Here is an 18,051-nt window from a genome sequence, read left to right on the forward strand (position 1 = left end):
AACAAATGATTTATGATACCCAAGACTCAAGAACATATCTGATTGGTCAAGGCAACATTTGAGGGGTGGCCAACAGGAAGTTTTAAATACTTTGGACACGATGTAATTTTTTTTAGTCATGCCTTGCTTTTAGTCATGCCTTGCTTTTAGTCTGCTTTTAGTTCTAGTCTAGCTGCTGCTATTAGCCATGTCGGCTTTTAGTTCTAGCATTGCTCGTGCTATCAGTCATGCCTGCTCTTAGCTCTTAGCTTGTAGCTTTGCTACCTAGCTTTAGCTTGTAGCATCTAGCCATGTGGTTAGTCATCATGGTTCTTCGAGCGCGGTTCCAGCGTGCCTGCCTGCTGCTACTTATGCTACTATGAGAAGGAACACAACCTAGTCTCGCCAAACTTTATTTCTTTTCTTTTCCGTTTGAGAGTTTCGTGTTCTGAGTTAAGTTTTGTAACGTCCATTCAACTTCAACCAGCGAACACGACTCTGCACTTTCAGCCAACGCCCAGCAACCACGGGCTTCCCAAGACGTCACTTCAGAGACTGAACTTCCAGCCAATCAACGACCTCGGGATAGCCCTTTCACCGAGGCTCCTTCTTCACAGGAGATGCAAGTAACTTTACCTCCAGACTGTGACCTTTACTGGTGTATCTAATATAATTTTAACCTCATTGAGGAACTCAATGCGAGCGCTAATTACGTGATTGATGGTTGTTCATGTTTATGCAATTTAACGTATTGCTGTTAACTTGGGATTCCATATTTCCATTCTCTTAAACTCATCTTTCCCTAACTTTCGACCTTCCTGCAACTTGTGTGAATGTGTGTGTGCGTGCGTTTATGTGTTAGATTAGTTTACATGTCTTAGATTTATCTAATAAAGCCTTATTCATATTGAAAAGAGAAGTATCTTGTGTTTTGTGCTTACAAGTTAATGTCTTAAACTGTCGATCTTGTTACTGTGCTAATTGATAGTGTTTTCACTATAGTTTGGATATTAGTATCCAGCGCAGATTTGATGTTAAACGGCTCGTTCACTGAACCACAGGCGCGTCTCCGTGAGCAGCCGTGAAACAGTGATTCTGTTCAAATTCCCTTTAAAATTTTAAATGATTCCCTTTGAGCTAAATTGACCTGTTTCCCTTACATAAGCATCTTTCAGCTCATTAAAGGTAATTTAATTTGGATGTTTCTCCAGTTCATCTGCTTGTACTGGCATCCTCAAGTGCCGGACATCTCACTCACGTAGGTCTTGGGTTGCCTTTGGCTTCACACTTGAACAGGAAGTTCTCATCAAATGGCAAGGCAATGAAAGAGCCTGAGGTCTGAGCGGTGATGGTCGGCAGCTGCTCCACTACAGGAAACAAATCACATGCATGAAAAAAGAGCCATTTAGATCTGTGCTAAAAAGGGTACTTCTTTCCAGAAGAGTTTACTGGATAATAACATGTCATACTGTTGAATAATGATCGTAGCCTCCAGTTGAAGTTACATTGATAACAACAAACACCTAAGAGCAATTTACCTGTCCTGGCACTTACCGTCAGGAGGGAAGTAAAGACCAAAGGCAGTGGAGAAGAAGGCAGACAAGAGCCCAACAATAAGACTCTTGAGCCCCCTCATCCCAGCCAGCAGATAAGGACAAAGGTGAAAGAAATGCTGAAAACACCCTCAGCAAGTTCTTCTTTTAGCAAGAGCTCTTCAGTGACTTCTCCAAGGAAAAGAGCTAAAAAGAGTACAAGAGTAAGACGGAGAATAAGTTGTAATAAATCCTATACAGCAAAGCTGAGAGATTTGAACTGGTAGTCTTATGTGTTTTCCAACATTTGGCATTATAGCAGGTGAGATGCTTTTAAAACATTTTCACCTCAAGCAAAAGCGTGATTGATGCAAATAATCAATGCAGTCTGCAATAAAATATAGGAACTGTGTCAGTGATGTGACACTCTTTCTCTCTCCAAGCTATTCAATACATTAAACTTGCAATTCATTCATATAGTGACTTGGGTAGCCTGCACCCTTTCTGTGATGAGCATGTTTTTATTTCTGTATCAAAACTGATTTTGATATATTTTGGGGACACATAAAGACAAAAATGCCAGACTGATATAACTAACTTAATATCTTAAGTACTGTATAAAATGCCCCATTAAATGTTATATAATGAGAGAGTGTTGAATGTGTATGTATGGAGTTTACTATGCTAACTAGGTTGTTGCATGGAACTCTGTAATCAATAAATATTCAGATTACTGTGATTATTGATTGGTTGAATTGTTTAATTTATCTTGTTTATTTATTTTTGTTTTTCTGTTGCTGCTGTAACACCTTAATTCCCTCTTTGGATCAATAAAGGAATTTTAAGTCTAAAAAAAATGAAACTTTTGAAATATTTAGTAGTTTATACACACACACACACACACACACACACACACACACACACATTAAAGAAAAAAAAAACAATATAATATTTTAAAAGAACTGCTTCACGAACTGCTGTTAATCACTATTATTTTTTTGTTAATATTTAAATACATTTTTCTGCAAAATCATGTCACATGGTGCCAAAAAGATGCACAAACCTATATATATATTATATACTAAATGACATCATATCAGAGAAAGAGCCCATTCAGACCCTCAATATTAATTTGCGTCATCAAAATAATTGACCCTTTTAGGACAGGATGAGGTTAGTTCAGGTTGTAAAATGTGATGTTGGGCAGACAGTCACTTACTCCATTTCCAAATGAATCAGCCTATTGAACGAACCGACTAAATGAATAATTATAACAGTTATTGTCTGTTTGCATTTCACATTTAAAGCATAATTATTATTATTTTTGGGCATTTCACATTTACATATTCAAAATTGTATTTTTAAAACATTATTATCATGTTATCCAATTTTAACTGTAGTGTAAATGCATTCGTGTGCAAATGTACCTAACAATTCATATGCAACTCCTATGCCACTTTGGCAATGCAAAAATGTGTTTGTCAATACTAATTTCATTTGATTGTTAACAGTTCTATAATGCTTTATTATAAAAATAAAATGTATTGATTGTTTATGTACTTTGACCAAATATATTTGTGCATTTGATAAGGTTAGAAAAATGCATGTTATTTAAAGTAAAAATGCCTTTGAAAATCCATTAAAGGTGACAAATATCAGGCTTTAAAGTTATTTTACTGCGGTTAACCAACCATTGTGCAGAATATGAAGAATATGAAAAGGTTTGGGTGTCAGCTGTCCATGACATGCCTAAACATGCTCAACTCAAAAACACACTCAACAAAATATTGCCTAATTATCATTATTAACAAACACCCAGAAAATAGCAATGTTATATATGCTATTTTATAACAATATTATAATATGTTATTTTTCTTGTAAATACCACATAAGCATTGTCATTCAATTTAAACTTTCTTTGAAAATAGTATAACGTTTAAAATAACATGAACTTGGGAGTTAATGTGAGCATCTTAAAAAAAAAAAAAATGTGCAAAGTCAAAACCAATGAAAGCTATCAGCAGAAAAAAGATTTTCACATTGTTAATTTCGCTGACTCTTGTGATGAACCGAGATTTCCACACATAATCATTTGAACCCAATAATATATATATTTTGTAATTTATACCGTGATGGCAAATTTGATATTATAGCACAATTGCTTCAGTCTTAAGTGTCACATGATCCTTCAGAAATCTAATAGTATAATTTTCTGTGCAAGAAACATTTCTTATTATTGTCAATATCGAAAACAGTTGTGCTGCTTAATATTTTAATATTTAATACATAGAACGGTAGTGTACTGTAGGGCTGGGTGGAATGACGTAACAGCGGAAATAAAGTGTCGTGTTTTTTTGCGGTTTACAAATATACAAATATATCTGCACAATATAGCACTAAGTTATATACACCTCTGAGTGATAGGGAAACATGCATGAATGAGAAAATAAAGGGTGGTGTGCACTTGATAGTTAAGAACTGATATACATATACCGAAAAAGATCCTCTTCAAGAACAGATCTCTTTCATGTTTTATTGTGCTTGATTAGTCAAATATGCACACAATTATATCAAAATGTCCATTCATACAGTCAGTTATATGTTAAAAAAATATAAACAGTTGGATGAAAACCAGATGTCTATCGGTATATTGGATCCGTGCAGCGGCCTTCAAGGGACAGCAGTCTAATTTGCTCTCACTGCACAAATCACCCACTGCACAAAATAAAAATAGCTATGTCCAGATATAAACTCACCGGCCACTTTATTAGTTACACCTGTTCAATTGCTTGTTAAAAACAAATTGCTAATCATCAAATCACATGGCAGCAACTCAATGCATATAGGCATCCAGATGTGGTGAAGATGATTTGCCAAAGTTCAAACCGAGCATCAGCAGGGCAGAAGAAAGCGGATTTAAGTGACTTTGAACGTGGAAGGGTAGTTGGTGCCAGATTGGCTGGTCTGAGTATTTCAAAAACTGCTGATCTACTAGGTTTTTCATGCACAACCATCTCTAGAGTTTATAGAGAATGGTCCGAAAAAGAGAAAATGCCTTGATGTAAGACATCAGAGGAGAATGGGCAGACTGGTTAGAGATGATAGAAAGGCAATAGTAACTCAAATAACCACTTGGTACAACCAAGGTATGCAGAATTGGACAGTTGAAGATTGGAAAATGTTATCTGGTCTGATGAGTCTTTATTTTTGCTGCGACATTCAGATGGTAGGGTGAGAATTTGTAATGGTGTGGGGGATATTTTCTTGGCACACTTTAGGCCCCTTAGTACCAAATGAGCATTATTTAAATGCCACAGTCTACCTGATTATTGTTGCTAACCATATCCATCTCTTTATGACTACAGTGTACCCATCTTCTGATGGCTACTTCCAGCAGGATAATGCACCATGTCACAAAGCTCAAGTCATCTCAGACTGGTTTCTTGAACATGACAATGAGTTCACTTTACTCAAATGGCCTCCACAGTCACCAGATCTCAATCCAATAGAGCATCTTTGGGATGTGGTGGAACGGGAGATTTTTATCATACCCCCCACTCTTAACTTTCTGCATATAACTGGAATCACAATATGAAGTTATTAAAGCCATCTCTGGTATTTTCATAATAATTAAGTATATTTATAATTCTTTGCCAATCAACATAGCCTTTTTTTTTTTTTTTTTTTTTTGAGTATATAAACTCTGTTTTTGGACTAACCTGGGCCCGGTTCCCTGATAACGCTCACTCTTAGCGTGCTAAGAAGACCTCGAAAAATATATCTTACCAAAGTTGTTTATGTTCCTAAGTGTGTTCCCCGAAGTGTCCCTTAGGAAGCTTCTTAACACTCTGCCTCTTAAGTCCGACGTTACAAGAGCGCTGTCCAAAGTGAGGGTGCTGAATTAGTTGGCATCGATTGCTCAGGAATCAATTTTTGACTTCACGCAAAGGTGCAATACAGTGTTAAGAAAGAAAACACGTTCTATGCAAATTAAACATTCCTCAAATGATTACGGTAACATTTATTTTAACATAGTTTAAGTTATCAGTAGAATATGGACTATAAATTAAATTATGAAATGGTCCGTAATATGTTCACACGATATGTTGTGATGGTTAGACAAACTGGGGATCCCTCGCTAATCATCCACCCTCCTTATCCCGTTGTGCCACTTGTGCCACTTCTTCGACTTCAAAAAATTATGTAATACACTTTTAGATTAATGGTAAGGTACTTTACAATCAGAATTGATTGGCAAGCAGCTGCAGTTACTTCTGTTTAATGCGGTATTGATTGCCATTGGTTAATGTTTTCAATAAAAAGCAACCTATCTACAATGAACAGACAGAGCGAGAGTTAGAGACAGAATATGCAAAGTAAAAAAGGGCACCAAGCTTCTCGTCAGAGGAAGTTTAAGTTTTGCTGGACCTTGCCACCAGATCAGAGATCACGACCTCGATGAAGCTCTCTGTAGCAAAAAAAAAAAAAAACGTAGCGCTGCAAGCAACTGAACTTCAGGGCTTAAAGCAAAATTCCGCCTCGTTGGCCTGGCAAGCGCAGGTCTGAGAAGGTCCATCCGCTCCATAATGATCTGTCTTGGGAGGCAATTTTTTTTATGTATAACCACGTCAGGAAAAATGTCAAAAGGGCTTAAGTTTTTCCGAATAAAAAAATTGACATGGACTAACCGGCTCCACGTCCGGCTCCATCTTTGATTCAATACAAGGACACGTTGGATCGCTGCTATGGTCGCTTACTGGACACCACAATGCTTACGCATTTATAGATCTAGCCATTTAGAGCCAAATTGTTTGCCAGATTTTAATTATCAAAAGTGATTGCCAATTCGCTTTAATTACATTACGAAATACGTTCATTACCACCATATTAGTTCTGATACCACATAAAGTCAACTTCATAAATAGGCCTGTATCCATTGCGGACATATTTTATTATTAGTCTTACAATGTCCATGACATAAAATCATTGTTGACCACAACATTGTCAACATACCATAGTTTGACTTGTACTGCGCTGCGCTGGTTTCTAAAGACTGCTGTACAATAGCGTCTTGAGCTCAAACAACACTAAGAGAGAGCTTACGAATGGTCCAGACCAACCTTACAAAGTATGACTTACAGATGATATACTTAGCGAACGAACGTGTCAGGAATCATGCCATAACATTAAGAGAGAGGTTAAGGAATAGGTTAAGAACTACTTAGCGATAAGAACGTTTTGGGGAACCGGGCCCAGTTCGTTTTATACTACAGTTACTCTTAGAAGTTTAGATTTCTCAATTCTTAGTTTAAAGGGCTAGTCCCCCCCCCCCCCCCCAAAAAAAAAACTAAAGTAAAATAAAATAAATAAAATAAAATAAAATCACCATTTACCTACCCTCATATCATATAAAGCAATAGTGTCTCTTCAGAAAAGTTGGATTAGACCGCTTGATTCATATAGAATCATTGTATAAGCATCAAAGTTTAGATGGAATTGACTTTAATCTGTGGAATTATCTGAATGGCATAAGCCATTTGCTATGTAACTATGTGAAATGTTACACTTTCACTTTATTCACAAGTCTACGTTCCATAATAGTAGCTTTCAGTCTATTGAATGGGAGTCTTGTTGGGTCATTCAATCATCCATCTGCCTTATCCAACTCCCTGTACACAACAAGACAGTCATAAGAGTTCACCCATCAAGTGAAGGGTTAATGCTCTGCCAACTAGCAAATTACAAGCAGGAGCCAAAAGATAACACAATACAATAAATCACAAACGTCTACATTTTAAACAGAATCCAACACCTGACCATTGCACAATGCCAAAAGCTACAGTACAGACAGCAGATTCCAATAGAAGATGCATGAGATTAGCATGCTCCAATTCCTCCACACCCTCCAGTTGTGTATATTTAAGTTCCTTTTAAAAACTGCCCATTTTATCTGACTGGTTCATTCAATAAGGACTGTACCAACAAGATTATAATAACACCAATGGATACAAATACAAACCTTGGTTTAACTAAACACAACATCATGTAAATCATACATATCACATTACAGATCCCTTAAATAAAAGCCACAATTAAATGAAACAGTAGTAAAAAAAAAAAAAATATATATATATATATATATATTTTTTTTTTCATAAATAAAACATTAACTTGATCCCCAACACTGGCACCAGAACGAATTACCTCTTCAACAAATATTTATCCGTTACCAAACAGGTAAACTGACACATGCACTTCCATTCATGAAACTGGAAATGAACATGGAAATTTCAAAACATTTTGATTTTTGCATTTTCAAACTTACATTGTTGTCCATTGTTTAGGGTAACATTCAATGGTATGAATTATATCTTAATTAACAAGCTCTTTTAAAACCAAATGTCTGAAGATAACTCTTTATTTGCCACGCAAAGTGTAAGAATTTGTCTTCCCACTTACCAGTTAAAATAACATACCAGAGTTAAAAAGAGGAAGCAAGACAGTGTTTGGTGGCTTGACACCTGCAGGTAAAATAAATAAATAAAACAAATATATAAACCTTTTCATTTTGTGTATTTGAGTAGATCTTAAAAATACAGCTAGAAGACTGGCACTTGAAAGTAACTTGGACAAATAATTGCTGTTATGAATCGCTGCAGTTTTCAGTAGAAATTAGCACAAGAGGCCTAATTTTAGCACAATTCCTGGAGGAATATTATGTCATATATTCAAAACGATTTTAACATGCTGCAAGATTTCAAAACTGATACTTTTGAAAGTTAGAGTCACACATGTCCAGCGTCATATGCATGGGTTTTCATATGTAGTAGGTTTGTTTGGCAGCTCACACAGTATGGAGTTGCACTTGAGTGGTGAAAAGCTTTGGTATGAATCCTGCGAAACTATGCTTCGACAAAAGTTCAAGCCTGCATATAAGGAGATCAAATGGCACGGTTGCATCAAATCAAATTTTTATACAAGTTTTGCATTTGTTAGGGTAGGTTTTGGGTTGGGCTTGGTGTATAGGGGATATTTCCAACACGAAAGATCATACATTTTTAGCTTCGCTGCCTGGATATTTGAATTATGAACCGCGGCAATACATGCCTGAAGCAACTAAATAAAAACAAAGCAAAACGTGCCTATATCAATGTAAAAAAAAACATACCAGGGTCACGTATTGAACCGATGGTTTAGAGCTACTCACATGACATTTTGCTTTGAAACTGCGATGGAACGTGCAGTAAGGTACGTAAAATGTATTTAGAGACATGTATTTTAAATGAACTAAAATAAAACAGATGTGGTGCACATTGCGTTCCCAAATGCATGTATTACTCACACATAAAAAAGCAATTGCCGAGAATGAGTTTGTAAGAATATACTGTGAACCAAGTCACTCTGAAACACTGTATTATAAGCTTCATGCAAGTAAATGAACACAGTGCTTCACTCTAAAGCATGCATTGCGACTGAATCTATACTTCTTTAATTAAATTGCAGGCTTTAATAATAATTTGATAAGATATATATCACTATTTCAGTTTTATTTTCATTGGAGAGGTCAAGAAATCAAAGATGAACAAAATAAGAGGTTACTTTTCAATAAATAAAAAAACATATTGCAGGTATCAGAACTCCCCAGTTTGAAATATGAACTATTCTTTTCTACCCTTCTGAAATACCTGAAGTTGAAATCATGAGAATCGTGAAAAAAAATTACCATATGTAATCAGTGAGGTGCATACTGACCAAATCATGTCTGTACAACAATCAAAAGAAGAGTGATACTGCTGTCAGATAAAGACATTGAGTTTAACAGTCAAATTCAAGATGTTGTTCTATCAGTGGAAGTAAAGAAACTGCACCTCCAAAAACTTAGCCTTCCTTCAAAGCCTATCGTTTGAGTGTTGATAATAAAATCAGTAAATACCTGTGTACATACAGCCTCTAATGTAATACGACAGTAATAAAAGGAATTTTAAATCTATGTACTGAAAATAAAGCACTTAAGTGAGCAAAAACAATTACCATGCTGAAACAGATTGTTGCAATTGCTGTGGTTGTGCAGTTTCAGATTCTTATGACTCCAGCCATGCATGGCTCTGTCACAGCACTTGTCATGCTGAGTTTCAAAATGCACAACATGCTGTGAAGGAAGGTGTGGATATGATGAATGATCATTTGGTAAAATTACCTTTTTAGTTGCAAAGAAAATGGCCAAACTTTATAAACTAACCTCGAGAAAAATCTGAAACTGCATGACTGCTTAAATGTCAATGTTGCGTTTAATTATACTTAACTTTTCACTAACTCACCATCATTTGGGAACCCCTGCATTATAGAACAGCATTGCAAGACACATTTCACAAATAATAAAGCCCAGAACAGCCAACAGACTTAACCTTTTAGAAAGGATCAGAATTGTGCGAACTACTTCCATTAATGTACTGTATTAGTGCCTTACATTTCTCATACAGTGTGTCTTTGGTTATTTATTTAACAGAGTACTCAGTTACTAAAGCGCCTTGAGCTGTAAAAGTAAGAGCAAAGGCCAAAGTGGGTCAGGCCAAAGCTGATATCACTCCTCTTCTCTAGAAACAAATCAAAGGACTGTAAACTGTTTGGTAAGGACAGGGTTTGTCACGATATGTCTCACATAATGACAACAAGCAGTAGAGGCCATGTTTCAAACATGAAGCGATACTGTTCATGTCCAGAACTATGTGAATGTATCCAAAAGGGACAAAGATAATCCTCAATTTAATTTAGCCCTATTTCATATTTAGTTTTACTGAAAATATATGTATTGTTTATTTAATTTAATCTTAACAGTCGCATTGTTACTGTACAGTTTCTTTTTGTACACAAAATGTAATATATTAACCTAAAACTTTAATTTCATATTAATTAAAAACTTTTTACATTCTCAATATATTTAGAGAGCCTGTTGTTTTCGCATGTTGTAGCTAGTCAACTGCAGCCTTCTACCCTTTGAATCTGTATCTTAAAGAGATGTAGTGTGGTGACCTCTGCAAATCTTGACCTCTGCAAGCCCGATGCATCTCATACATCATTCAGAAACACAAAACTGGTGAGATCTTTAAGTCTGGCAAACAAATGGCACATTTAGAGCAACAGCACTCATAAATGCACCAAATGCATCACTGAATTAAATGGCTGAATATTTCATCCATTAATCAAAGAGGATGAATACAGAAAGTTATTACAGACTAAAATAGGAGAAAACTGCTGAGGCTTAAAGGTACACCTTTCTTATTTGATTTACTGTCACCACGCACTTTAACCATTAAACAAAAAGCCAACTAAACAGAACAAGGAAACGCTGCTTACTTACAAGTACACACTCACACATATGAAGTCAAGACAGCAATTCCCAGAGGTGGTGGTGATAGTATTACACAACATTCAGACTGAGCATCCAAACTCTCAGCATGCTCTTCAAATTCCTACACACACACACACACACACACGCAGAGAGAGAGAGAGAGAGAGAGAGTTAGAGTGAAAACATGCCCCGGCACTCCAGCAAAGCACTAAATGGGATCCAGTGAGGAGACATTAAAGCCTCTCACTGGGATAGGAGGTTCACTAAACCTTTGACAAAGATTCACATAAAGCCTGATCCGCCAAGCTATTCACAAACCATTAAAGAATAGTCCGGAAAGAGCTGGAATTCATGCCTATTCAACTCAGCACATCAGAACAACACTGACATGAAAACACAGTCTGGAGAGACTTTGCCACTGAGCTATTTGACTGAAAACGCAATCCTTGAAATCTTGTTTTCCTCTTATAATCATTCATAAACAAAACAGTGTGATTTGATGAGCAGTCATGTAGGAACCTGCTTTGATTAGTGATTGAAGCATGCAGCATGTCAACGGTGAAAATCCTCTTAGTATAAAGAAGACTATTGTCTTAAGTGCTAATGCTGTCTTATAGGGTCGGCAGATGAACAGCGATTGCATTGTGCTGAGACAAAACACAAATGCTTGTTGATAAAACACAGCATGTGTTGCAAGTCACAATCACATGAGACGATTTTTATGTTTATACTCAATTTGATGACTAACGAGTGGAGTATAATGATTTTTCTTAGTGCTTTGTGTCATTTTTTGGTCTGTTTGGCCTGAATATTGTAGCCTACTTAATGCTTTCTACCACCATATGGCATGTAGAAAGTACAAACATAGCCTTAATAACAGTACAGTATGTCTCAGTACAGCTGAACATACATAATGACATTTACAGACAAACAAAAGCAAAGTGTAGACAATGGGCACAAAGTTCTATACTTTTTGCATATAATGTGTACACTGCAATGTAAACGTTATACAGAAAGGCACCTTAGAACTAGCAATGATGACACAAGTTGTTGGAGTAACAAACAATCAGGGGAAACTGATTTGAGAATGCTATTATACAACAGTTCAATAAACAAAAGGTTAATTTAGAGCTACATATGTTTTAGCTGCAAAATTGCCAGTTACTTTGTTTTTGCGATGAATATAGTTCAATATGGAGCAGCAGTGGAAATCACATACTAATGGTTACATTTTTAAATGATTCAGAGTTCTTAAATTGGTTAAGTAAATGATTCAAATGATTCATTCATAATACTTTTACTCAACAAGGACACATTAATTGAACAGGAACAGTGATAGATAGAAGATACTGTAGATAGATAGATAGACAGACAGATAACCTATATTGTACCAGGACACTGCTTCTGAGTTCCAAAGATTTGTCAACTTCGACATGTTACCAGTGTCCCTGCAAACAAAACCCCAGCCTGCTGTGACAGCTGCCTTTTGACCTTTGTCTGGAGCAAACATACTCATTCAAAATGATTCATCGTACTACAAACCTAACTCATTATCTTTACAACGGGGGTTTTACAACATCATTTAAATATTTAAACAACACTAACAAAGCTTTAAAAATGCCAGAAAGGAGGTAAAGGCAATCGACAACTAAGCCCTGACACAGAAACGTTCATTCATTAGATGCCACAAAATAAAAACACCTGTAATTAGAAGCAGTATGTCGGCCCACAGCTAGATGACCTGTATGTCTTACAACCACAGTGTTAGAGTTACTTTAGGACACCTGTCACGTACGAAACCCATTTTGAGAGATTTGTCATGTTGCGGTTATTCGTGTTGGCTGGTTTTGTGGGTAAAAAGTTTGAGGCTTTTGGACAAGTCACAACCCATACACACATTCCCTCTCTCTCTCTCTCTCTCTCTCTCTCTCTCTCTCTCTCTCTCTCCTCTCTCTCTTCTCCATGTCCTTTCTTTCTGTTTTTTTTACTACTATATATGAACAAGCTACATTTACACTGAATTTATTTGACCAAAAGTACAATAAAATCAATAAAAAAGTGTGAAATGTTTTTACAATTTATAATAATGGTTTTCTGTTTGAATATATCTTAAAATCTCATCAATTCCTGTGATGCAAAGTTAATTTTTAAAGCATCATTACTTCGGTTTTCTGAATCATTCAGAAATGATTCTAATATGCTGATTTTACAGTTTAAGAAACATGTTGAATAGAAAGTTCAGAAGAGCAGCATTCATTTGAAACTGAAATATTTTGTAACAATATAAACAAATATAAACAATGCAAACAAATCAAGAGTAATTAGCAGACCTTACAGCTACTGTTCATGAGACGACAAATCAGTCTAGAATCCTGCATTTAGCTCAAACTTTAACTGCATTTTTTGGGAGACAGAGAGGTGTTGAAAGGCACATGTGTGTATCTGGATGAACATGTGATTTGCATGTAGAAACATGCAAGTGATTTCTATGTCAGCTTTCATAATTTTTTTTGTTTTGTTTTGTTTACCTGTAACATTCTTTCCCCATTAGATTAATCAGCATGTGCTTGTTTGCTTCCAAAATTCCAAAGTTACATTGACATACCAGATGTTTTATAAAACACTTTTAATATAAAGGAAGAAATCACACAAAAAGTGACACTTTCTTTATATTATACTAAGAAGCAAAATACTGTAACACAGCAGTTTCACAAAATGCACAAGATGCAAAACAGACAGATCCACTTACCTTTGATTACTATTTGATTCTCGCCTTCTCACGCTGCTGTTCCTGTGACCTGCACTAATACAGTCGGACCAAACAAGAATGAACTCCACTCGGAGCACAAACACTCATATACAGAATGACAAACTCTGACAGTTTACAGAAAGCTAGAGCCAGTAATACCAGAAGTAGGGAGGTGACTCCAAGGCTAAACAAACACAGAGACATGGCAAGTCAATGGGAAGCATGTGGATACATATCCTGATTCTAGAAAACCCATTTCTAAAGAATATCACTGAATCATAAAAAGCCTTAGTGGCTTACACAATCGGGCAGCATGCGGAAAACAAGTCCATTCAATTCAATTTCATTCAGTCTGACATGATAACCAATGAGACTTTATTCAAAGTTATTAATGGCTCTCTTCATCTTACAATGGAGTGAATGTTTTAAATATCGGGATAGGAGAACAGACATCCCAGTTTCATGAGGTGTGTCCCATTATTCCATCAGTTTGCTAAATCCAATCATAATGGAAGATTTTCCAGATGTTAGGCTCACTAATCTACTCGCTGTCCCTCCAAATAGAATAATATTGCAAGAGATCACAGCAAAATAAATATATAAAAAAATAATACATGAAAGTTACATAAGATTACAGAAATATAAAACTTTTTTTCAGTTTTAGTATAAATAATATATTAAAAGCAATTTACTATGCATTTACTAATACTAATATATTTAAATCAAGTAAGTTATTCTTATATTTTTTTATATTGTCAAATAATTTTTAGAAGTTAAAATAATTGTGAAATGAATGCCTAACATAAGAAAAAACAGCTGAAACTTGCGATACTCATATGAGTCCCACAGTAGAATGCATCTTGATCACATGAATGGAAAAACAAAATGCAAATGCCAACATGTTAAAGTGCCATTTATTCATTCATACTGATAAAACACAAACAAAACGATGCCAGACAACAGAAGACATGATCTTATAAATGCAGGTCATACAAAATTATAAGGTTAACACTTTAAACAGCCTTAATCCCAAAAACAAATAAAGATCTTATATTTCATAACATTTCATTAAAAGAAATGCCTATGTTTTATTTTTTAAGGACATTTATGTTAACTTTTTCTACAATAAACCATTTACTAGTACTGTGTTTGGTCACCAATTTGTGTCCGAATTAAATCTGGATACTAAAGCAAAACTGTAAACTGTAAAAATGCTATGCTACATCACAGTTCTAACAACACAATTAAAACTGTCTGTATTACATTACTACAGTATATTAATTTGTGTGCTATTTCTCCTAAATGGCCATAACTGCTGCCAATTTCACATTCACATACAATTTAGTCAACACTGCATTTTTAATACTACGTGGAAAATTCTGAAAAATTAAACATTTCTATCAGCTAGCAGTCATTTAGGATGGCGTGATGGAGAGATGATGGGGATGAAAAAAGGAGATAGGAGGGGAGGGAACTCTTAATCTGTGCCTCACAGTAATGCAGTGAAAGTTTGGAAGTATCTGGGACAGACAGGAAGAGAGTGACGGAACCTTCCATTCATCTCGCTACCATTCAGAAACATCCTGGGCTGTCAGCATTCCTGCACAGCACCTTGTCTGCTTTAATCATTTTAATAATACACAGACAGAGAAGAGGAGAATCTCTTAAGCAACCGTCACATTTCCATACTATTGTACCCAAGTCCACATTAAGATGCAGAGATATCGCAATCTTAGTAGAGAAAAAAGACACTTGAAAGTTAGATAATAGGCTACTATCCAAAGTCAAATCATGTTAGTATATGAAATGTATTGTATTATAAAAAACATACTGCAAAATATGAGTAATTAATTGATATTATAAACCTTAGACCAAACAAGAAAATGAACAAAAACTAAGGTTTATTTTAAGAGATTTGGAAGGACTAATTAAAGCAATAGCTCATCCAAAAATTTTAAACCGAATGATTCGTTCGCAAACCGGATATCACTACACTGCAGTGATAGCGCTCACAACAGACCCGGAAGAGAAGACAATGCTGAATAAAGTTGCAGTTTTTGTTATTTTGGGACCAAAATGTATTTTCGATGCTCAAAGAAATTCTAACAGACCCTCTGATGTCACATGGACTACTTTGATGATGTTTTTCTTACCTTTCTGGACATGGAAAGTATAACGTACATACACTTTCAATGGAGGAACAGAGAGCTCTCGGACTAAATATAAAATATCTTAAACTGTGTTCCGAAGATAAACTGAGGTCTTACGGGTTTGGAACGACATGAGAGTCATTATTGACATAGTTTGGGTGAACTATCCCTTTAAGATTTAACTTCAAACCATTGCTTTTGGACAAAATATGTGTCCATAATATATAATAATGCTTCCCAAAGTGGAAAAGGTCCATGCCCTGTTGTCCTCTCAAATCAAATTGGTGAGAAAGTGATGTAATGCTAAATTTCTCCAAATCTGTTCTGATGAAGAAACAATCTTGGATGGCCTGAGGGTGAGAACATTTTCATGAAATTTTAACTTTTGGGTCAACTATTCTTTTAACAAATCAACACCAAAAACTTTATTTATTATATAAATGTGAATGTACAATCTGATTTGGCCTATTTCCAAATATAATCAGTATCAGATTTGGTACCGTGCAACACCATAATATTAAATATGTGAATACATGTACAGATTAAGACCTGTATTAGTACCAATATCTTCTAAAAACTTATATGTGAAGGAAATCAAAATGTTTAATTAAACATTAATTAAAACTGGAGCAGATACTTTTATTTGATAACAGACACACATTACTTACAGACAAGAATGCGAACTGTTAAAACAGAAATATCAGATCTGGCTTAAGGTTATGAAACCTGACTCTTTAAAAGAAACTCTTAGTTTCATTTCATCATTTTCTGTGTACACAAAACAAAACTGACTGAGAAATGAATGTTCCCTCTCAAATTGGAACTCTATGCTTTGTAAGCAGCGTTCGGTATTAGAGACTGGTTATAAATGTGTCATCTATTTCGGATCGTTTACTAAGTAGCAGGCTTGTTGTAGGATTGTAGGCTCTCTGCGGGCCTCTTATTTTAGAGAGTTGTCATGCTGAGGCCTCTACACCTAGAGCTAGGCTTGGTATTGGCTAGGTAGTATGGAGTGCTGCTAGGCCACCTCGCATTAAGAGGTGTTATATTTAGGCCTCCATTCTGCAGTGCTTCACGAGCCAGTTGGCTCTTAATGTTACACTCTCTTGAGCCTTCTTGGATACTGTCCTCCATGGCCGGACTTACTATTGGGCTTGAGTGGGCTGCAGTCCATGGGCCCCGCCTTTTCCTGTTTACATTTATTTGATTTGTTTGTTGTATGCCTGTTAGAATTCTGAAATACTCGTAACTCGCAACTCATTACTTGCTATATTAATTTTCTACTAAAGTTTATGCCCATCTGAGTTTTGAGTGCTCTCTCTCATCTTACTGCCATTACACATAGTGGGGAAGAAATGTCATCAAAATTATTTTAAATAAAAAAATAGCAATTTAATGAGTTTCTGTTTTTATAACATAGTCATGCCTATGATATAGGACGGGCATATCAGAACAAGTTCCTGCCCTGCAGGCTGTCCCTGTCTCCTTGTGTCTTCACGATAGTCGTGGAGGAGGCTCTTGTTCCCCTCAGAGAGCAGGGTGTTAGCATTCTCAACTATCTAGATTATTGACTGATTCTAGCACAATCTCGGGATCAGTTGTGCGAGCACTCACCGGGTCCAAGTTGCCAAACCCTCTGGTTATAATATTTTTACACTAGCCTGTTGCCAAACCCTCACCCCGTGGTCAGATATTGCGTTTCTCCGAGCAGGGGTGCCCCTAGAGCAGATGTCCAGGCATGTTGTGGTTAACACGGATGCCTCCACCACTGGCTGGGGGACCACGTACAATGGGCATGCAGTCTCAGGGGTTTGGTTGGGCCCGCAGCTGCAGTGGCACATCAATTGCCTAGAGTTGTTAGCAGTGCACCTTGGCTTGAACCATCTCAAAGGTCAGTTACAAGGCAAGCATGTGTTGGTCCAAATGTAAAACACAGTGACTGCTGTGTACATCAACCGACAAGGTGAACTGCGCTCCCGTTGCATGTCACAACTCACCCGCCACCTCTTCTTTTGGAGTCGGAACATTGTGAGGTAACTTTGTGCCATTTACATTTCAGGCCTGCTCAATCGTACAGCCGATGAGCTGTCTCAAGCAATGCTCCCGGGAGTATGGCGACTCCATCCCCTGACGGTCCAGCTGATTTGGAGATGGTTCGGAGCCGCTCATGTAGACCTGTTTGCTTCTCCAGAGACCTCTCACTGCCAGTTGTTCTACTCCCTGAACGAGGGAACTCTCAGCACGGACACACTGGCACACAGCTGGTCGCGGGGCCTACGCAAGTATGCATTT

At 36.4% G+C, this 18,051-nt stretch overlaps 1 protein-coding gene across 1 annotated transcript in view; it reads right to left on the reverse strand.

Moving 5' to 3' along the window:
• The window catches only part of LOC113092481 (neural cell adhesion molecule L1-like protein), a 52,390-nt gene extending 41,413 nt beyond the window's left edge, over positions 1 to 10,977 (reverse strand). The window contains exons 1-3 of the mRNA XM_026258089.1: positions 10,870 to 10,977; positions 1,534 to 1,718; positions 1,238 to 1,346 (exon numbers count right to left, since the gene is read on the reverse strand). Coding sequence (XP_026113874.1) covers positions 1,238 to 1,346; positions 1,534 to 1,615 — 191 coding nt within the window. The 5' untranslated portion in view covers positions 1,616 to 1,718; positions 10,870 to 10,977. The remainder of the gene's footprint in view (positions 1 to 1,237; positions 1,347 to 1,533; positions 1,719 to 10,869) is intronic.
• Positions 10,978 to 18,051: the final 7,074 nt, after the last annotated feature.

Source organism: Carassius auratus, unplaced genomic scaffold, assembly GCF_003368295.1.
Source record: "Carassius auratus strain Wakin unplaced genomic scaffold, ASM336829v1 scaf_tig00214604, whole genome shotgun sequence".
Taxonomy (NCBI): Eukaryota; Metazoa; Chordata; class Actinopteri; order Cypriniformes; family Cyprinidae; genus Carassius; species Carassius auratus.